Here is a 19,998-nt window from a genome sequence, read left to right as displayed (position 1 = left end):
ATGTAGAGTGAGCAAATAACAGTCAATATGATGAAGTGATGACCTATATAATCTGATTATCAGTATGGTACTTCTTGAAGTACAAAACACTCAAGGTAACCCTAAGTTATAATCATAAACCAAGTATAATCACAGAATAAGAACCAGATTAATATCCGAAGACATGACAAATTCCACACTACTTTCTTCTATAAACATCTTACCCTGTCTCTCTCATTGTATGAATTGAAATTGGATTGTATAGACACAGAGGATGATACATCTTCCATATAATCCACATATACATACCTGTTTGGCTGTCTTGTGACAATAAGGTGCAGTCTTCTCCTGTCAGCTTCTTCCCTGAGTTCCAGTCCACTCTGGGACTCCTCACTGAATCCTATGATGCCATTGTGAAGGTCACTCCCTGAAAAGAAAAATGGAGGGCTATAATACAGTCAAGAATTATTTTAAAGACTTCCCATGTTTCACTAATCTTGTGAGCTCAGATGGTTTAAAAGTGAGAAATTCACAAATGGTGGAGGAAGCTAGAATTGTTAAAAGATCTTTATTAAAAATAAACTAAACTATGACAACATGAAGGTGGCTGTGTGGCAAAAGAAGAACAGACAAAATAAAACATCAAATCCCACTCCCTCCTCTGACACACACGTTTATTTTTCTATTAAGATCCTACTTTACATTTGACAGTATTTGACTTTTCAGATGTTTACCTGTTTTAAGGCTGTATATCTTCCACAGAATGCAGGCTCTCCTAGAGCAACAACTTTTATTCACTGCTGTATCCCCAGCTCCAAGAACAGTACTGAGCATATGCTAAGTGTTGAGTAAATATTTGCTGAATAAATGAATTCTGTTCAATGGATTTACCTTCACATAAGAGGGTTGACTAAAGGACCCTCTATGCTACCCGTGAAGTTATCTGCCCCAGAACAAAACAGAAATATTAAGGAACTCCTGAGCATCTCTGAGTATCAGAAACTTTGCTAAGCAACACTTGAGGTTACAGATACCATTATAGTAAAAAAAAAAAAAAAAAGTTTAAACTGGAACAAAACTATGGCTCATACTATACTGAAATCATCACTTCAAATCCTGGGTAGTACCTAAGTCAGTTTCTCAGACTAGAGAAATACCAACGCCTAGTTCTGACTGCTTTCTATTGCTCCACAGCCCAGTTTTGCAGTGATCCTAGAAGCAACGATCCTAAAGCAATCAGCCCAAAACCATGTGTATTAGTTTGTTTTTCACACTGCTATAAAGATAGTACTTGAGACTAGGTAATTTATAAACAACTTCCAATCATTGTGGAAGGGGAAGCAAAGCATGTCACACATAGTGTCAGGACAGAAAGAGAGCAAGGGGAAGTGTCACTTTTAAACCATCAGATCTCATGAGAACTCACTCACTATCACAAGAACAGTAAGGGGAAAACTGCTCCCATGATCCAATCACCTCCCACCAGGTCCCACCCTCCACACACAGGGATTCTGGGGATTACAACTGGAGATGAGATTTGGGTGGGGACACAGAGCCAAACCATGTTATCATGTGCACCCATCACCCTGAAACCTGATTTCTGGCATTCTAAGAAGACAGAACTTCTAAAGTTAGGGAGTAGGTTGGGTTAAGGAAACAGAAAACCACTGAACTGTCCTGATAGGGAAGAACTAGTAGTGATCATCAGTCCCTGGACTATTTCCCTGGTCTTAAAGTAAATGTGGAGGCCCTTTATTAGGGACATGCAAGTGATGGGCTACTTTGTCCTAGGGCCTCATGGGTGTTTTTGTCTCAGAATGCAAATCCTCATCCTCACCAATTAATCATTACAATCACTTCGTAGCCTGGTATCAGAATCTGGCATTGACTTTTTCTCTTGGGCAGCAACTATTTTCTTGTCACTTTAGTAAGGATTTAGGCTCTTCAAGTACATTACAAGCTGATCACAGCAGAGCCTGCATTTCCTTTTCCAAGGCAATAGTAACTAGCATGATTCTAATGACAATAACACTTCCCTTGTCAGGTTTACAGTAATAAATCTGATGTCAAATTTCTAGTAAGATGGTTCTAGAGGACTTCCACCAAGATGGCCAAATAGGAACAGCTCCAGGGAGCAGTTCCCAGCGAGAGACACAGAAGGCGAGTGATCTCCACATTTCCAAGTGAAGTACGAGGTTCATTTCATTGGGACTGGTTGGACAGTGGGTGTAGCCCAAGGAGGGCGAACAGAGGCAGGGCGAGGTGCTGCCCCACCCAGGAAGTGCAACTGCCTGGAGAATCAGGGACTTTACCCCCTCAGCACTCTGGTTCAGATACTGTGCTTCTCCCATGGCCATTGCAACCCACAGTCAAGGAGAATGCAGAACGCCCACTGGGCTGAAAAGTACTGCAAGTTACCAACACAGATCCCAGCGACAGCTTTGGCTGGCCCAGCACTGCAAGCTGTCGGCAGAAAACTGGGTGGAAGTTTTCACTAGCGCCCAGAGCACCTGCGGGACAATGGGCCCACCCCCTAGAAAGAGGGAGAGCTGAAAGCAGGGAGACAGGTGATATGGCTTGCCAGGTCCTACCCCCCAAAAGACCAGCAAACTGAAGCCCTCTCGCTTGAGAGTTTCACAGCCAGCACATCAGTTCGAGCTCCACCCAGGATAATTGAGCTTGGTGGGCAGAAGGGCATCCACCATTTCAAAGGTGGGTCTAATCTCATCTGTATAAACAAAGCCAGAGGAAGCCTACACAGCAGCCAGGCTGAGACTGAGGCAGCCCAACAGTGCCTCTGCAGGCAGACAAAGGACAGACTGCCTCTTCAAGCAGCTCCCTGACTCCTGTATAACCAAAAAAAAAAAAAAGCCTCATACAGCAGAGGGGCCTGACTGTTAGAAAGAAAACTAAAAAACAAAAAGAAATAGTTTCAACATCAATGGAAAGGACATCCACTCAGAGACCCCCATCTAAAATCACCAACTTCAAAGATCAAAGGTAGATAAATCCACAAAGATGGGAAGAAACCAGCACAAAAAGGATGAAATCATCAAAGACCAGAACGCCTCTTCTCCTCCAAAATGATTCTAGAATTGTAATATGCCACTGATCAAAACCAAAACGAAATAAACTATTTTTCCCTGATCTATTTAGAAAGTCTGTTCTAAAATCTAAATGTGAAAAGATTATAAAGACAGGGATGTAGCAAAATTAATTATCCAGTTAAGTGAGAAATATTATTAAGAAAAAAAAACAGGTAGGGAAAAGATGAGGGCAACATTTGCAGGTAAAGGAACTTAGGATATTATGACCATGTGAATGAATGTGCCTGGTGGTGAGGTCAGGCCAATTACATCACATGACGCTAGTGGTAGTGATGGTAGGGTGTCAATCATTTGCCACAGGTGTGTGACGAGTGTGCCTTATGTAGGGAAGGCAAACATTACAGAATCTCACAGACCTCAGCTAAGTTACCATTTGCCTGGTGAGTTAAAACTAAGCTCAGAGCTGATGAAGGGATAGGCACTGGTAGGTTATATTGTCTGATAAAACAGAGAAGCACTTCTGTTCCAGTTAGTACCTAACTTCTGTCCTGAGTCCCCAAAGAGCCCTCTGCCACTTCTCTGACCAGGACTACAAGACCTCCCTGTGATCCAATAATTAATGGTGTACCGCTTAGAACAGCAAAGAACCTCCAGAAGCGATTTTGATGGGCCTGGCCTGTGCCAAACGAATCACTAAATATTTTTACTATCAGCCCTGGGCATATTCAAATAACTGTAATAAAATATCAGTGTCACAGAATGAGAGGGAGGATGCTGACTGCCAAACTAACTTTAATAGAAATATGTTGATGGTAGTAAGACAACATGAATCAAAATCAGTAAATAACTTGTAGAATAGAATAAGAAATTACAATATTAATACTCTTCATAAACTGTAGGAATAGGAATAAATCATACTAAGTTAATTGATGTAAATTTGTAGCCTAACATAAATGAGATAATGCTGACCATATGAAAAGAAATTAAACAATTGCAAAATTATTACTGAATTTTAACTCAATGGCTAAAATAAAATATGAACTCCAGGAAGCATTGAATCTCAAAAGTATGTTTTGAGATCTATTGTACAGAATGGTGAATATAGTTAACATAGAGTACTGTACATTTCCAAGTTGTTAAGATAGTAAATTTCAAATATTCTCACTACAAAAAATGTTAAGTACTTGAGGTAATGTGCATATTAACTATCTTGATTAAACCATTCTACATTATATTTATAAATCATAACATAATTCCTTGTACCCTCTAAATACGTATAAGTTGTCACCTTACAATGAAACATAAAAATGAAAAAAGAAAAGAATCATGAAATAGCCTGACACTACTCTAATTCATATAAGGTACTGACATGCTGATGTATTTCACTTAAAGAAGTACAGTATGATTTCAGAGGTAAACTGCAAATTGTCATAAAAAGACTACATAAGATATATGAGAAACTCAAAAATTAATTAAAATGTTAAGCTACTGGAACATATATACACAATAGTATGATGGCTGTATCAACTACATTGGGTCAAAAGCAAAACAAAAGGCAATAGTTTAAATGTATTTGACAACAGATAAAAAGAGTTTCCTGACAATGAGATTTTGGACTCTAGGATGGATTATTGAAAGTGGCTGGTAAATTTAGAATGAAATTCCAAAACAGGATAGGCCATCACGTGTTTGGATAATTAAATTAAATATTCCTTATACTGTATAGATTTATAGATTGTATTACTGGCTCTGATCTCAGTGACATATATAGTATATTAAATTACAGGGGCCTCAGAACAGCATCATGAGTTAATGTCATGGGTCCAAGCTACAGAAAAACAACACTTTAATGCATCCTATGAATAACAAGTAATTCACCTTCTTCCATTAAATTTAAGCTAGATTCATCTTCATACAAATTATGTACCACAAAAGTACATTTTTATCTCTATCATTTCAAAGATTTACCTGTAATAATAACCATGGCAAAAGCTGCAAATCCAGTGTCATCCTTCCCCTCCACAATCTGTGCTCCCCCTTGAGGGTTTGTGAGAAACACGTAGAAGAATTCCTGCCCCTCAGGCTCATCATCATCCAAAATTTGAACTGATACTTTATGTTCTCTTTCTCCTTCTAGAAATATAAGGGTAAGAGTTTGTTCTCCAAAGTCTTCTTCTTCAACTGCCCATGTTAGGTTGGAAATTCCATAGATACCATGAAAGGGCAATGCATTTGGTTCCTTCTGAGCACATCTTTCACCAAAAGTTTTAACTGTTATGCTGACATTGCCAGTAAACCCACCAGTTCTTCGGACAAGAACTTCTGCAGTGTTGAATGTGCCACTCTTCATCTCCTCTTCAACGTAAACAATGGATGGCCCAAGGCTGAATGTTCCATGAATGGAAATATTAGCAGGTATAGTGGCCACATCAGGCTTTTCAGACATGGCAGGTGTACCATGAAGGGTGACAAGTTTCTCAGGGATGGCAGATACATCAGTTGCCTCGGTAACAATGGCAACCACTTTGGTTGGCTGCAGAATGGTAGTCGTCTTGCTTGTACTGAGATATGTGGTGGATTCAGTTTCTACAGGAATGAGAGTTGTGTCAACCCCTACAGCCACAGATGTCATGGGGAAGGAAATATCCATTCCTGACAGGTCATCATTATCCAATATTGTGATCACTGCAACACTGAAATCTAGATTCAGACGTGGGCTCCAATTAGCATCAAACTTTTGTAATCCCCTAATTTCTACTGAAGTAAGGTTAATGTAAAAAAATTCTTCTACCTCAGGGAGCTGGTCATTAATAATGGTTATTTCAAAATCAACCTCGGTTTGGAATTTGTGAAAAAACAGTTCCCCATTCTGAACAGGCTCAAAATCTTCCAGTGGCTTGGCGCTTCCTGCAGTGGTCTGATAAGAAACTTTAATAAGATCGCTGTGGAACCCGAATAGTCTTTGCACATGTAATCTGATTATCTGTGTATCTTCTGACACTATGATATTTCTTGAGCTAGGGGAAAACTGGAAGATGCCCATTGGTTCAATTTCAGCAACGATAAAACCTGATCTGGGAAAAAATTAAATCACAAAGAAATTGATTTAAAAAACAGGAATATCACTGTAGAGATTCATCGTTCACATATTTAAGATGCTGCTCATGAGGGCAGCAACTTAACAATGACATGCCATTTCAAATTCCATCAAACTCTACTTACTTATTGATAAGTAACGGCACAAGAAATGTAACAACAGGAGCTGCAAAAGCAGGGACAGGACCTAAGAAATCTTAGGTAAATGAAAAGCTCATAGGTCTCTTGTCTATTTCTCTATCATCTCAGAGCAGCTGTCTGAGGGATCTGAAAATCAGGCTCTCTCTTAAGATCAGTACAAGAAGACCAACACTACTACAGCTGGACCTCTGACAGCTTTCTTATCTAGCAAATAGAAATAGTTACTGCTACCAGCAGCAAAATCCTTACTTCCTTTAGCTGCCAATAATGGGACTATCCTCTCATGCAAAGGTAGCTAAAACTTTACGTATGATTTAGGATAGACACCCATGATTGCATAATTTATCCTTAGTTTTTTCCTATAGGTTCTTGTTGTGAGTTAATAACTATATCAGGGGTTATAACTGGCAGTCTCTTGGCCTAATTCTGTCTACAGATATATTTTCTTTTGAAAACAGTTTTTTTGTTTCTAATATAAATTTGAACGCCTTCCGGGAGGATTTTTCAGGTCCCATCACTGTCTCTTGTCAAGCAGCTAACACTCATTACATAAAATTGTGGTTAATGGAGTTCTGACAGAGGCCATTCAGCCTGGGTTGGAATCATGGCCCCAACATGTATTAATTATGTGGTCTGGGTTTACTGCATAATCTTTCTATGACTTTTGTCATCTACAAAATGTGACAAATAACAGAGTCTACTCCATAAGGTTGCTGGGAAGAGTAAAGAGAGAGAAAGATAATGTGTATGAGTGTATATGTTTGTGTGTGTGTATGATTTATGCCTGGCCTAGGGTAAGCACTATAATACTATAGTATTTTGAGATGGAGTCTCACTCACTCTGTCACCCAGGCTGGAGTGCTGTGGTGCAATCTTGACTCACTGCAACCTCCGCCTCCTGGGCTCAAGCAATTCTCCTTTCTCATCCTCCCAAGTAGCTGGGACTACAGGCATGTGCCATCACACCTGCCTGTTGTTCAGTATTTTAAGTAGAGATGGGGTTGCGCCATGTTGACCAGTCTGGTCTTGAACTCCTAACCTCAGGTGATCTACGCACCTCGGCCTCCAAAGTGCTGGGATTATAGGCGTGAGCCACCACTCCCGACCAAGCACTGTAATACTGTTAACTATTGTTGCTGTTAAAGCATTTGAATTTGCAACCCTAAAACACGTTCTCTGGATGAACATTTTTAAAATGGCATATGTATAATCTAACGTCATATTTGATTTCCCCAATGGAGATCGCCCACACATAAACATGTATACAAACATACTTGAACACACTCTAGTTTTCACACTCGCAATTTTTCCTTATTTTACAAGTAAACTGAAGAACAGAAAGATGAAGTACCTTTCTCAAAGTCACACAGCGAGTAAGTGGCAGAACCAGGACTAAATCCCTAAGTCTGAATAGCATGTCTGCCCTCTGCTGCTCTGGTCAAGTCTATCCCAGAAATAAGGCAAGTAAAGTGCTTTTGGCTGGTACATATTTATCTGCAAATACACTATATTTGTAGAAATAGTCATTATAAACAGTGAAACAAAATAAAATAAAATTAAAGTCAAAGGGCCACTGGTCCAAGTAATATTATCGCCCTACTAAAATGTCTTATTCTTACTCTCAATCACTTGGGGCCATCAAGTATTTTCAGCTGTTTCTCAGAAGATAGCTCCCTTTAACAAGGGAAGAACTGGCATCATGGCTCTCAGTGGAGATTCTACCATGGCCCCCACTCTCCAGATGGGGGCATGAAGAACTCTCTTCATGGCCAGCAGTGGGTGGGCGGTAGGGCTCCTGAGAGCCACCTCCCTCTCTGGCATGCAGGCCACATGATGATCTATACTAAAACTGTGTTCGCGTTTGCTTCAAGGAGAGTAATCCTTGTGCCCTTCTCTATTTTGATGGATGAATTCCAGGTTATTCCTCAGAGAATTTCTTGGGTGAGAATGAGGTTGGTCTTACCGGAGCTGAGCTCCGCCAGGAGCACTGCTCCGCACCCCTGATAGGTGAAGAACAAAGGCCTCTGGCTGACCAGGGCTGGGAAATGTCCACAGGAAAACTCCTTTCCTTTGTTCACCGTGGGAAAACGAAAGCCTCCCTGGAAGGAAACATGAAGAGGAAAGCAGGGTATTATTTCTTATCTTAAATTGGGATTTGACTCTTAAAACTGTAGTAACATATTTTCTTTTCCCAAATTCGATTATAGTTCACAAAAGGTAAAACATTTTTAAAAAGGGGCAGGGAGAAGAGGTAAACCTAGAGGAGGACACACAAATCTTGCTGTGGGTCCCTGTTTACTTTTCTCCTTTATCTCTTTTTCTTTCCTGGCTCAATGACAAAATCCAGTAGTGAAAAGGGACTGCTGTTGGGCAAGCTTTAATACAGATTTAGTGTCAGGCTTTGGTTTAAATTCTGGCCCTGGAATATTTTTAGCACACATATTGAAGTAGACAGGGGTGAAATATCATAATCTATGTATTTTACTTTAAATTGCCTCAGAAAATATGTCACAAACATGGCAGACTGTGACAACTATTAAAGCCAGTCAAGGCCAGGTGCAGTGGCTCATGCCTGTAATCCCAGCACTTTGGGAGGCCAAGGCTGGTGGGTCTCTTGACCTCATGAGTTTGAGACCAGCCTGGCCAACACGGTGGAACCCCACCTCTACTAAAAATACAAAAATCAGCCGGGCACAGTGGGGCGAGCCTGTAATCCTAGCTACTCGGGAGGCTGAGGCAGGAGAATACCTTGAGCCCAGAAGGTGGCGGTTGCCATGAGCTGAGGTGGCACCACTGCACTCCCGCCTGAGTGATACACAAGACTCTATTTTTAAAAAAATTAAAAATTAAATAAATAAATAAATCTACTCAGTTTATGGGTGTTCACTGGACTTTTCATTGTGTTTGAAAATTTATTATAAAAGCTCAAAAAAACTAAACGAACCTGTTTGAAGATACAGATCTATCATTTGGGAACTCCTGTTATTTTAGTTGAATTAAGTTAACAGATTCACAAAAGCTTTTGAAGATTAATGTGATATGTAAGCACAAAGCCGCATACACACTCATAATAAGTAATATTTCTACACATAAATCTTTTCACATGTAGCAAGTGGTTACTAATATAAAAAAAATTTTTAAAACACCCTAAATTATATTGGAGCTATGCATATCACCCAAAGTGACAGAGGGATAAGGAAGTAAAAGATAAGAGTTTCTGCAGGAAAAAGGGGCTAGAAAATAAACAAGAAAAATAATTAAATATCTTTAACTTAGGGGACATGCCAAAAGGAAAATAAGAGGAGTCAGTGTCTGAGACATCAGATCAGGGGCACCTATCCAGTGGCTTAAGAAGCCCCAGAATCCAAGGCAGTTCTCCCACCATGGTGTCTCTCCATCATGCAACTGAGTTCTCTCTTTTTGTTTACTGGGATTCCTGTTAGGATGAAAGCTGGCATGACAATGTTGTCATTTTCACTGGCCTAGACCTCATCCCCCATCTTCTACAGGACTTTAGCTTTAATTCCTTCTCATCCCTCAGTGATACCAAGACCCTGGGAAAATGAAAATCATTCCATCCTCACTGCAAGACTGAGGATCTCAGAACTCTGCAGGATTCAGTAGGTTTATTACTGAGCGTAAACAGCATTTACCTGGTGACGAACAAGACCATCTGAATCTGAGGAGCGAGATCCTCAGATTCAGAGCGCACTGGAGGGTTCTTTATAAACTTTCATTATTTGAATTTGCAATGAGCTTTCTATAACATCATAGAGGTCAAACCATCTAACATTTGCATCTCACTAACTCTTTTAGAGTTAGACTCTAAAAAATAAAGCATCTAAAGTAACCTGCCAGAAACAATCAGGTGAACATGGAAATGCATACAAAATATGTATACATTTTTGTTTTTTTATTACTGTATTTGCCCAATTAGATTGATAGAACTACTTTCAACAAACTCCTACTGTATGGACAGAGTAGTTTGCTTAATGACCCCACTCTTTCGAGGTAAAGTATGAAGTTGTTAATTTGACTGAAAAAAGCTTCTCTCCTTCTCTCACCAAGCGGCCTGCACTACTCTGATCACTTAAATATGGGAGCATCGTATTAGAAAACTAAGTTTAGTATCCAGAATAAGGATGACCCAAGAAAATTAGTAGCTAATGATATCCCTCCAGTATTCTACAGGACGTATCTTAGAACAACTACAACTCACCCAGTGTTGGGGTCATGTTGCCAACAACAATAAATTCAGGAATTTCTAACCCAGGAGCATATCCAATGGTCCAGGCAACTGAGAGAGTGCCATATGTGCCTCTCCTAGAAATCATAACGTGGCTTGTGCCGGCAGTGATGTCCGTGAGTTGAAAAGCAGTGGATTCAAATCCGACCTGAGGGAAAATCATGCTTAGAGTATTTTATTTCTCTGTAAACTTTCCTGTTTTCTGAAGAATGGGTTAAATGTCAACTTTCCCTCTGTTTATACAGTACATATATTTGTCTTATATTGAATTAAAGAGAAGTGCTTAAGAAATGACAACTCAGATTTAAAAATTTATTTTATTTTTTAATTTAGGTTATAGCCTATACCTCTTTCTGTTTTAATCAAAATGTTATCCTTTGAATAAACAACATCTAAAAAAAGATAAGTGTAATTTTGGTTAAATGAAAGCAAAATATTTTAAATGGCATTTTAATATGACTTGTTCATGGGTCTTTCCAGAACTTCATTTGTAGAACTAAAATTTGACTTCTAAGATATAACAGCATATTTTTTCATTTGCAAAATAAGCACCTTGAACTAGACCTTCTATTAGGGTTCTTTTCAGTTCTTTGACTTAATTTTATATCTTTCTTTGAAGATGAGAAAGCTTCAAAGTTTATTTTTTAATATCTGTCTTTATCACAAGCATCAAGATTTTGTTTTAAGTGTAACCTTACTAGAGTATGTGATTTATAGATGAAATAAGTTCTGAGTAATGAATAAGAAGAAAAGCAGATTCCTAGCTTCACATTTTGATTTGAACAATTCAGTTTACCTCTTTTGGTCTCAATAGCTATAAATTTGGGAAACCATTTAATCAAGAGTTACATATTAAGACTGATTCTCCTCTTCTTAAATTGGAATAAAGAATGGTAGAAAAATGTGAGCGGGTTCCACAGGATAACTTCTGGAGCCACAGAGAAAAATACAATAAGTACTTTCATTTGACCAGCCTAGATTCTCTGTTACACCTGACCTCAAGGGATTGGCTCACCTTGACCTCCCAAACTGCTGGGATTACAGGCATGAGCCACCATGCCCAGCCCAGTGAAGCTTCTGCTTAGCAATTGCCAAAAGCTTTGAGTGCGATTATTCTTGCTACATGGCTAGAGGGCTTTTTTAAATGCCTTAGCCTTCTCTCTCTCTCTCTCTCTGTCTCTCTCTCTCTCTTTCACACACACACACACACACACACACACACACACACACCCCCCAAACACTGATACGAGTATAGAGGATACACTAAAGACATGAATATGCCATGATAGACTCTAACCTTGCCCTTTGGGGTGATACAGTATTGTGACAATGTGCACGGATAAGGAGCAGTAAGGAGTAGGAAATGTTTCACTACTCCAAATGAATGGTTTTGCTGAATCTTTTTTTTAATGACCCATGAACAAAATGAAGACAACAAAATTCAAAGCATTAATTCTATTTCCTCATTCACTCTTAAAGAGGAGGAGGTAAAGCAAAAAAACAACTCTTCCTCTCAGTTATTTTAAGTGCCAGCACATTCCATTTTAGGAGAAAAAGCACATTCTTCTTGGAGAAGATGCACAGGAGGGAGTAGCTGAAGAGCATCCCCTAGTGGCCAGACACTATATCTGCCCATATTCCTGCCCATTCATATGTACAGATATCATGTCAGCATCTTGAGCTAGGCTTGCCTGAGTTACTTCAGCTCCCACCTGAGGGAGTAGGATGAAGTTACATTTCACAATGGCTTCAAAAATACACACATTACCATAGCCACAGACAACAGCCTTGTCTTTTTCTTGTATTGACAGAATCAGCCTGAAAGGAAAGGAAAGCCAAGCCCTCAACTTGTTCTTTGTTCTCATGCACATTTATGAAGGGACTGGGAAATATCTACAACAACCTCAAACAGAGGATGCAAATACTTAGTTGCAACAATGTCACAGGATCTGACCACCAGCATCTATCTACATCAGCACAAACTTGCCCCAATAAACCCAAGTCTGAATATTAAAGACAAACATTCACAATGTTAGTAAATGAAAAAGTCTGAAATATTAATTAGTGCTTCATTATAATTTTAATTATTTAACATAAAATACCTCAATATTAGACACATAATATCAAGAGGAGATCTGAACATAACTCTTTTTTCCTACTGAATGTCGAAAATATACTAATTGTTTTTATATAATATATCTGTTACATTTACTTTGATATTCAGAGTTATTTATATTTAAGAAAATGGTAACTCATGAGAAATTCTAGCTGAGTTTCCGTCCTGCCTGTAAAAGCTGCCCTCTAGTGGTCTGCTGAGAGAATCATACCCAGGGCTAATTACCTGAGAATTAGCAGCTTTCTCAGAGACGGGAAGTACAGCAGATTTTGCTTCCTGAAGAATTGTTGGCATTCCATAGAAACGTCCACCGACAAGCATCACAGTCACCAGTTGCAAAGTGAAATTAGAGCCCAGTGATAGGAAGACCTATAAACAAACAGTATCAGTGATTTAGAAACAATTTTCAGAGAAAAATGCTGATATTTGACCTGAGCCATTAGTATACTGCCTGCAGTTCCTTTTGTATCAGATAGTTTCATCAATGTATGCCCTTTCCCCTGTCACAAAACAAACCATCAGTATGTAAGGTGGGAGATAAGGAGTGGAAGTTGTAGAGTATAAGAAAACTACAAATTGGGCCGGATGCGGTGGCTCACGCCTGTAATCTCAATACTGCAGGAGGCCGAGGCAGGCGGATCACGAGGTCAAGAGATCGAGACCATCCTGGCCAACATGGTGAAACTCCGTCTCTACTAAAAATACAAACATTAGCTGGGTGTGATGGCAAGTGCCTATAGTCCCAGCTACTAGGGAGGCTGAGGCAAGAAACTCGCTTGAACCTGGAAGGCGGAGGTTGCAGTGAGCCGAAATAGCACCACTGCACTCCGGCCTGGTGAAAGAGTAAGACTCCGTCTCAAAAACAAACAAACAAACAAAAAACACAAATTAGCTAGGCGCAGCTCACGCCTGTAATCCCAGCACTTTGGGAGGCCAAGGCGGGTGGATCACTTGAGGTCAGGAGTTCAAGAGCAGCCTGGCCAACATAGTGAAACCTTGTCTCTACTAAAAATAAAAATATAATTGAGCATGGTGGTGCACGCCTGTGGTCCCAGCTACTCAGGAGGCTGAGGCAGGAGAATCACTTGAACCCAGGAGGCAGAGTGTGCAGTGAGCCGAGATTGTGCCACTGCACTCCAGCCTCGGTGGCCATGGGAGACTCCATCTCTAAAATATAAAATGAAAAAAACTACAAATTTTCAAATTTTTAATGTTCCCAAATGCCTCACCAATGACAGTGCTCACAGAAGCAGTGTTCATGATGAATCGTGTCAAGAAAACGGAAGGGGCACTCTGGCGAAAATGTCAGCTCCTATAAACTTGGCAAAACTCACTTTCTTCATCCTCGTTGAATAATTACTAATAACTCTTATCATATTTACTCAAAATGAATAATGATTTCAGTGTACTGATTTCAGTATACTGGATAAATAAAAGTTAATAATGCTATGTATTACATATTTTCAAAATTTTAGAATCCAACAAAATAGAAGGAATCTGGAATTTATGTATTGATGTTATACTAAAAGTTATTTTTGAAACTTACAGCACATTTTCCCATAGGAACATTGATCTTGGTAATAATCCCCACGTTATTTCATAACCTGGAATATTCCCAAAAACTGCATATCTTTACTAAATGTAAAAATCAACCATTTCTGTAAAGTCTCTTCTTCTTTTAAATGTAATGAACTTAGAAAACACATCCTCAAATTTGCAAAATATATACCATTGTGGTTTCAAATATTGGGCGTCATAAGGGTAATAGATGTTTCATTCGTTAAAAATGACATTCACTGAACATGAATCATAGGTCAAGTGCTAAAAAAGACAAGTAAATCACAGAAAAATTTCAATCACGTACATTCCATCTCTACTATAAGAGTGTACCCCTCCCCCATGAACGTCATTGGCTGGGCAGCTAATGATTTTTCTTTATCTTCCTAAGAGTGAAGAGCCAGGTGTCAGCTTAAAGCACCAGGTCACTTGTGCCTTCTCGCCTAACTCCTCTGCTCATGGGCCCATCAGGTACACACAGACTTATAGGATGTGGCAGATCCACAGGGAGCAGCCAAAATTAAATGCTAAATGGAACTTGATTTAAGAGATTTGAGGAAAAGCTGGTTTTCCTACGGAGGAAAAGAGGCGAGATTGATTTGAAAATGAATTTGAAAGTTTTTAGAAGTTGATTGCATTCTCAACATGCTCTTCTATTTCCTTAATCCAAGACTGCCCCACCAATACCATTTTCTATATTTCCTATCATTCTTGATGGCATTGGGCACAAACAGAAATGATTTATGGTACATAACACCCTGTGTACCTGCCAACACTGTTTATCCAAATGCTTTTATAATCGGCAAAAGGCCATGATGTATCTAACCCCCTGTGCTGTGGCTTCTAACCTTCAAGTGGGTATTTGAACAGGGTAGGTTTCCATTGGGCTTTAAGATCAAAAGACTCTTGATGTAGGTTTAACACCAGAACCTTGGAATGTCAACTGTTAGCACCTGGTAAGTTATTAACACCTGGTTAACAACTGGCTTTTTTATGAGGCACAAACTGACAATAAGAATCACTGACATGCCAAAGAAACAAGTCTAGGTTTAGAATACTTTTTCAGAATGGAAGACCGATTTCATATTTGTGGCTGGGTCATTTACTGAGCACTTATTGTATGCCAATCATTGTGAGACGCTCAGCAGCTATAAAGATGACGGAGAACAATTCCTGTTGCCTTGTTGCTCCCCGTCTGGTGTAGGAGAACATGCGTGAACGTCCTTCTTTGTGGCCTACGTGTCCAAAGTCTTAACTTTTATCCAGGAGTGTAGAACAGGAAGAAAAGGATGTAAACTGTCGTAACTAATATTCCAGTCTTTAAAGAGCAACGGGTTATATACCAGGTGAGAGAGAAGAAAGGGACCATTGAAAAATATCTTGTCCTTGGTTTAAGTGCGTGTCACACCTTTCTCCAAACAGTTCCTTGGAAGACTAACTCAGCAATACTTAAAAATCTATGTGCCGTCTTTCACCACAATCCTGGAATGTGCGAGAGAGAAGCTATGTAACTTGAAACAGGTTACAGAGAGACGTTAAAGTGAGCGAAAGAGGTTTTCATGCATGCATAAACCAGTAAACTTTTGTTACTTTTTATGAAAATAGAAATCATAAAAATAATTAAAATGGCTTTATGAGTTTCTTAATATTGTTTCAAAGACAATATTAAGAAACTCATAAATGATGCTTCATTTATTGTATTAGAAAAGCTAACTATTTTTATAAACTGCCATGCTAAGCTTTCAAATGAAATGAAAAGTGGACTACCACATTCTTCAAAATGTTCCAGGTACCCTGAAAATCTAACAAGTAGGCAGATCAAGGGTGTTAGTCCGTGTAATATACATCACTTTATTTTGGTTTTCTTATACCTGAGAGCAATTTTGTACTATAAACATTGCTTAGTAAAATAACAGAATATCTAATCTTCTCTTTGGCCTGCCTTACTGTCAAATGAAAACTTAACTATAAAATGATACCACTCTACTCCTAGGAAAGTTAAAGGACTGCCCCCTCATGTTCATTAGCAGCTTATAACTTGAATATGTTCAGAATGTAATGCTATGAATACTGTATATGAGAAAATGTTTCGAGTTACACAATTTAGGCACACTGTATTTTTAAAATTTTTTCTAATTTGTAAGTGAGACTTGATACAATGTTATTCTGGTTAACTTAATCCACCTCTCTTCTTCCATTTTTGTACTCTTTTAGCCTTGAGAGCTGTTGGATAGAGGAAATGGAGGTTAGAAACTGATAAAGCAAGGTCATGATATTGAGTCAGTTTCCCAAGGAACTAGAGCAGGTCTTCAAATAACACAGCTTCATTCAACGCTGTTTCATATAATGTTGAGAAAAAATCAGTTCCCAGCCAGGCCACTGTCTGTGTGGAGTGTGCCCATTCTCCCCATGTCTGCATGGGTTTCTCCGGGTATTCCAGTTTCCTCCCACACTCCAAAGATGTGCACGTGAGGTTGAATTAGCGTGTGTCAATGATGCCAGTCTGAGTGAGTGTGGGTGTGAGTGTGACCATGCCCTGAGATGGGATAGAGTCCTGTCCAGGGCTGGTTTCGGCCTTGAGCCCTGAGCTACCATGATAGGTTCTGGCAACCCATGACCTTGAACTGGAATAATAGGGTAAATCATTATTTTCTTTTTATGACTCTCAAAGGTAGATATAGCTCACAATTATTTTAATGTTTAATTTTGAAGTAGTTTGTCTTTATTTAGAAGTCTGGTGCTGTTTTTCTGACCAGAAATATGCTGGAGGAACTTAACTATTGTTTACATCAATTAGCTTATGGTAAAATGGGTTACATTTCATTTAAAGCTGCAATTTCCAAGAACCTGTGGACAACATTAAGGGAGGACTTACCGTACAGGAATGTAGGAATAACTATGAAACTCACATCTCACTAAGAAGTCCCATTTTTTTTCTTCATTAAGCAACAACAAAAGGCTCAAGTACATTGCACATCAAAAGGCTGTACTGTGAGTATGGATTAGTATAACAGCTTGTTGCTTATTCTGAATCATAGCCCATTTTCTATGGACCACAAGTTTATATGAAACTAGGCTGACACTGGCTGAACACTACACCTCCATGAAAGCAGCAACCAAATGCTCAAGCCTTCATGGAATTGATTTGGGTGTTCCCAAAGGCTTCAGAATTCCCCTCTTCACCATTCCTCAACAGAATATATTCTTTCTCATTCCCTCCTAGCTTCACAATTCACCCTGCAAGTTTTTCTCAAGATGATTCCAATCTGACTATTTCTTGGGAGGCCTTTCTTACACATAAGATAATTAATCCCAACGCCATAATGCATCCAGTGGCAATGAATGCCATAATGCATTGCACAGAGGATGATATGACATGCACCATTCTTGGAAGGATTTAAAAAAACAGTCACTCAATCACTTTCTGTGATTCAGATTGAGAAAGACTACTGGGCTGTCTGCTTGACCCACAGGAAATCCAAGCATTCTGCTCACTCACCCCAGATGTTGGCAGAGCAGCCTGTTATGATTTCTCCTCATTACCATTAGAGAATATTATGGCCAATTTCCTATGTTCCAGCTTTTCAAAGAGAGAAGTAGGTGCTGTATTCACAAATCCTCTTCACATAATCTATTTCATTGCACTTTTTGCTAGAAGCACAAAGAAGCTTACAAATTTCTCCCCTTCAACAAGTAACAGTGTGTGTGCATGTGTGTGAATGTGTGTATGCATGTGTGTGCATGTGTGTGTGTGTGTGTGTGTGTACACATGGGTGTGGGTCTGCAGGTGTATATGCACAGCACTGGAAACACTTCCTAGAACTTTGTAAGTATTAAATAAATGTCTGTTACTCTCTAAACAAAAATCCATTATCTCCGGTCCAAATAGCAATATACTTATTATAATCTGCAAATGTGTTATCCAGTAGTTACTACACATTTTTCAAGGGCATTATTTTGTGGTTCCATTTAAATACCTGAATAAGATTTCAAACTGACCATGAGGTAAGCATGGGCACTCCTGAAGGTGTTTTATTAGAATGAGCAGAAAACTGAAGAAATGGCACAAACCTGATTCTTTATTGGCACCACGTCCACTTTGTATGTGGCACCATCTTTGACCACCAGCTGCCTCTCTGCACTTTCGGAAACAATTGGCTCTTCTTTATGATCAGATGATATTCGAAGCCCAATAGCCACATCTCCAAATGTTCCGGCAAGCCGGGTTATGTTAACTTGGATGGATCTAATAAGGCTCTGCCCAATAAGTATTGACTGGCGATCTGAATACAGGGCAAATACTCCATGTGGGTCATCATTTGCATAAACAGAGAACAATGTGATATATTTTTCCGGATCCAGTTCTGCTCCTCCCTCTACAGAAACAAGCTGGATCACATAATCTTCCTCTATTTCGGGAACATCATCTGGTAGCAAATGAACATCAAAGCTAGCTTCACTCTCTCCATCAGCAATGGTAAAAAATCCATTGGTGAAAAGAAAGTCTTCAGTAATGTCAAACTCACTACTTAATTCCCAGTAAACCTAAAATAAAAGAAAAAAAGATATATAATTTAGTATATTGCACCAAAATCCTTTAAATTATGTTTTCCTCTATAATAAACAAAAAAGAATTTTAATTGTGCATCACTATATTCAAAGCCAAACTCTCTATGTTAGTTTGGGAAGTACATTAACTCTTTCAGGGGGTTGAGTGCTATCTGCAGGACAAGATTACAAAATCTCATTATTCTACCTGCTTCTAAAATAATAGCACAATTTGAAGAGACACAGAGAAGCAAGTTACCTTAAAAGTTATAGTTCCACAAATAACTTTAGTAGTGAACTATACACAATATTTGAAGGTAAAAAGTAGATAATTATTCAAATCAGATTTTTGTTTGTTTTTAATAAAATGGGAGTATCTATGAGATATCAAAAAATCTATCATTATTTTCCCAGAATTGCTGGCCTCCAAACTATAAAGTTTCAACTGAAGAAGTACAAGTTAATATCCAAAACAGAAAAAGAGGTCACTGCATAGAGAAATTTCACAAAGTATGTTTTTCTAGCAAACAAATTACCTTGATCTGTTAATCAAACATCATGAAAACTTATAAGGACATCCCAAACATTCTATATAAATATACATGCAAATGCAACCTCTGGAAAAAAAAAGCTGCTGAATGGAAAAATTATAATGGGAATTATAAGGCCCTGGAGAATTTACAAAAATCATTGAGAGGCTTAAGTAGGAAAGGCTTCATGTTACAGCAAACAATAAAATATAAAATCATTTGGTTCTTTATAATCAAGTTTGAAGAAAATCTTTCTCAACTAACTGTAACCACATTTAATTTAGAGAGATAGCTGGAGGTTGATGCTGATGAGAAAGCCCAAAGATGTTAACATAAAGCCTCTCTCTGTTTCTCTGAAAACTCATGTAATTTAAGTTTATCAAAAATTTTAATTAACTAGAACATGCAGCTTCTCTGTCCTTCTAAACCTCATTTGTTAGGCAAACTGGTAATCTGAAAAATCAAATGAAAAATAATACCGTAATCTCTCCAAAGGTACCCTTGACTCTTCTGACAAAGAAGGTAATGAGCAGGGGCCCTTCCAGAGCCAGAGGCTCTGAATAAGTCTTCTTAGACAAAGTCTCAGGAGCAAACTGAACAACTCCGTTTGGATCGCCAAACTTTTGTATCTAAAAAATATAAACAGAGAAAAGAGGAAATAATATATAAAACAACAGGGATAAATTATAGAAGCTGAGGAAATGAAATAAATGTAACAATGACACTTGAATATAATCT

General features: G+C 38.7%; 1 protein-coding gene across 4 annotated transcripts in view; it reads right to left on the bottom strand.

Moving 5' to 3' along the window:
* ADGRV1 (adhesion G protein-coupled receptor V1) overlaps nucleotides 1–19,998 on the bottom strand; it is a 564,714-nt gene that overhangs the window by 333,097 nt on the left and 211,619 nt on the right. For all 4 annotated transcript variants that reach the window (XM_037731465.1, XM_037731468.1, XM_017508574.2 and 1 more), the window contains 7 exons: nucleotides 19,740–19,889; nucleotides 18,254–18,727; nucleotides 12,851–12,994; nucleotides 10,483–10,657; nucleotides 8,227–8,362; nucleotides 4,995–6,100; nucleotides 289–406 (listed from right to left, as the gene is read on the bottom strand). In XM_037731465.1, the coding sequence (XP_037587393.1) occupies nucleotides 289–406; nucleotides 4,995–6,100; nucleotides 8,227–8,362; nucleotides 10,483–10,657; nucleotides 12,851–12,994; nucleotides 18,254–18,727; nucleotides 19,740–19,889 (2,303 nt within the window). The remainder of the gene's footprint in view (nucleotides 1–288; nucleotides 407–4,994; nucleotides 6,101–8,226; nucleotides 8,363–10,482; nucleotides 10,658–12,850; nucleotides 12,995–18,253; nucleotides 18,728–19,739; nucleotides 19,890–19,998) is intronic.

This window comes from Cebus imitator, unplaced genomic scaffold (assembly GCF_001604975.1).
Source record: "Cebus imitator isolate Cc_AM_T3 unplaced genomic scaffold, Cebus_imitator-1.0 Scaffold16, whole genome shotgun sequence".
Taxonomy (NCBI): Eukaryota; Metazoa; Chordata; class Mammalia; order Primates; family Cebidae; genus Cebus; species Cebus imitator.
Note: the sequence above shows the minus strand (reverse complement) of the source record. Positions and strands in the feature narration are given on the sequence as shown.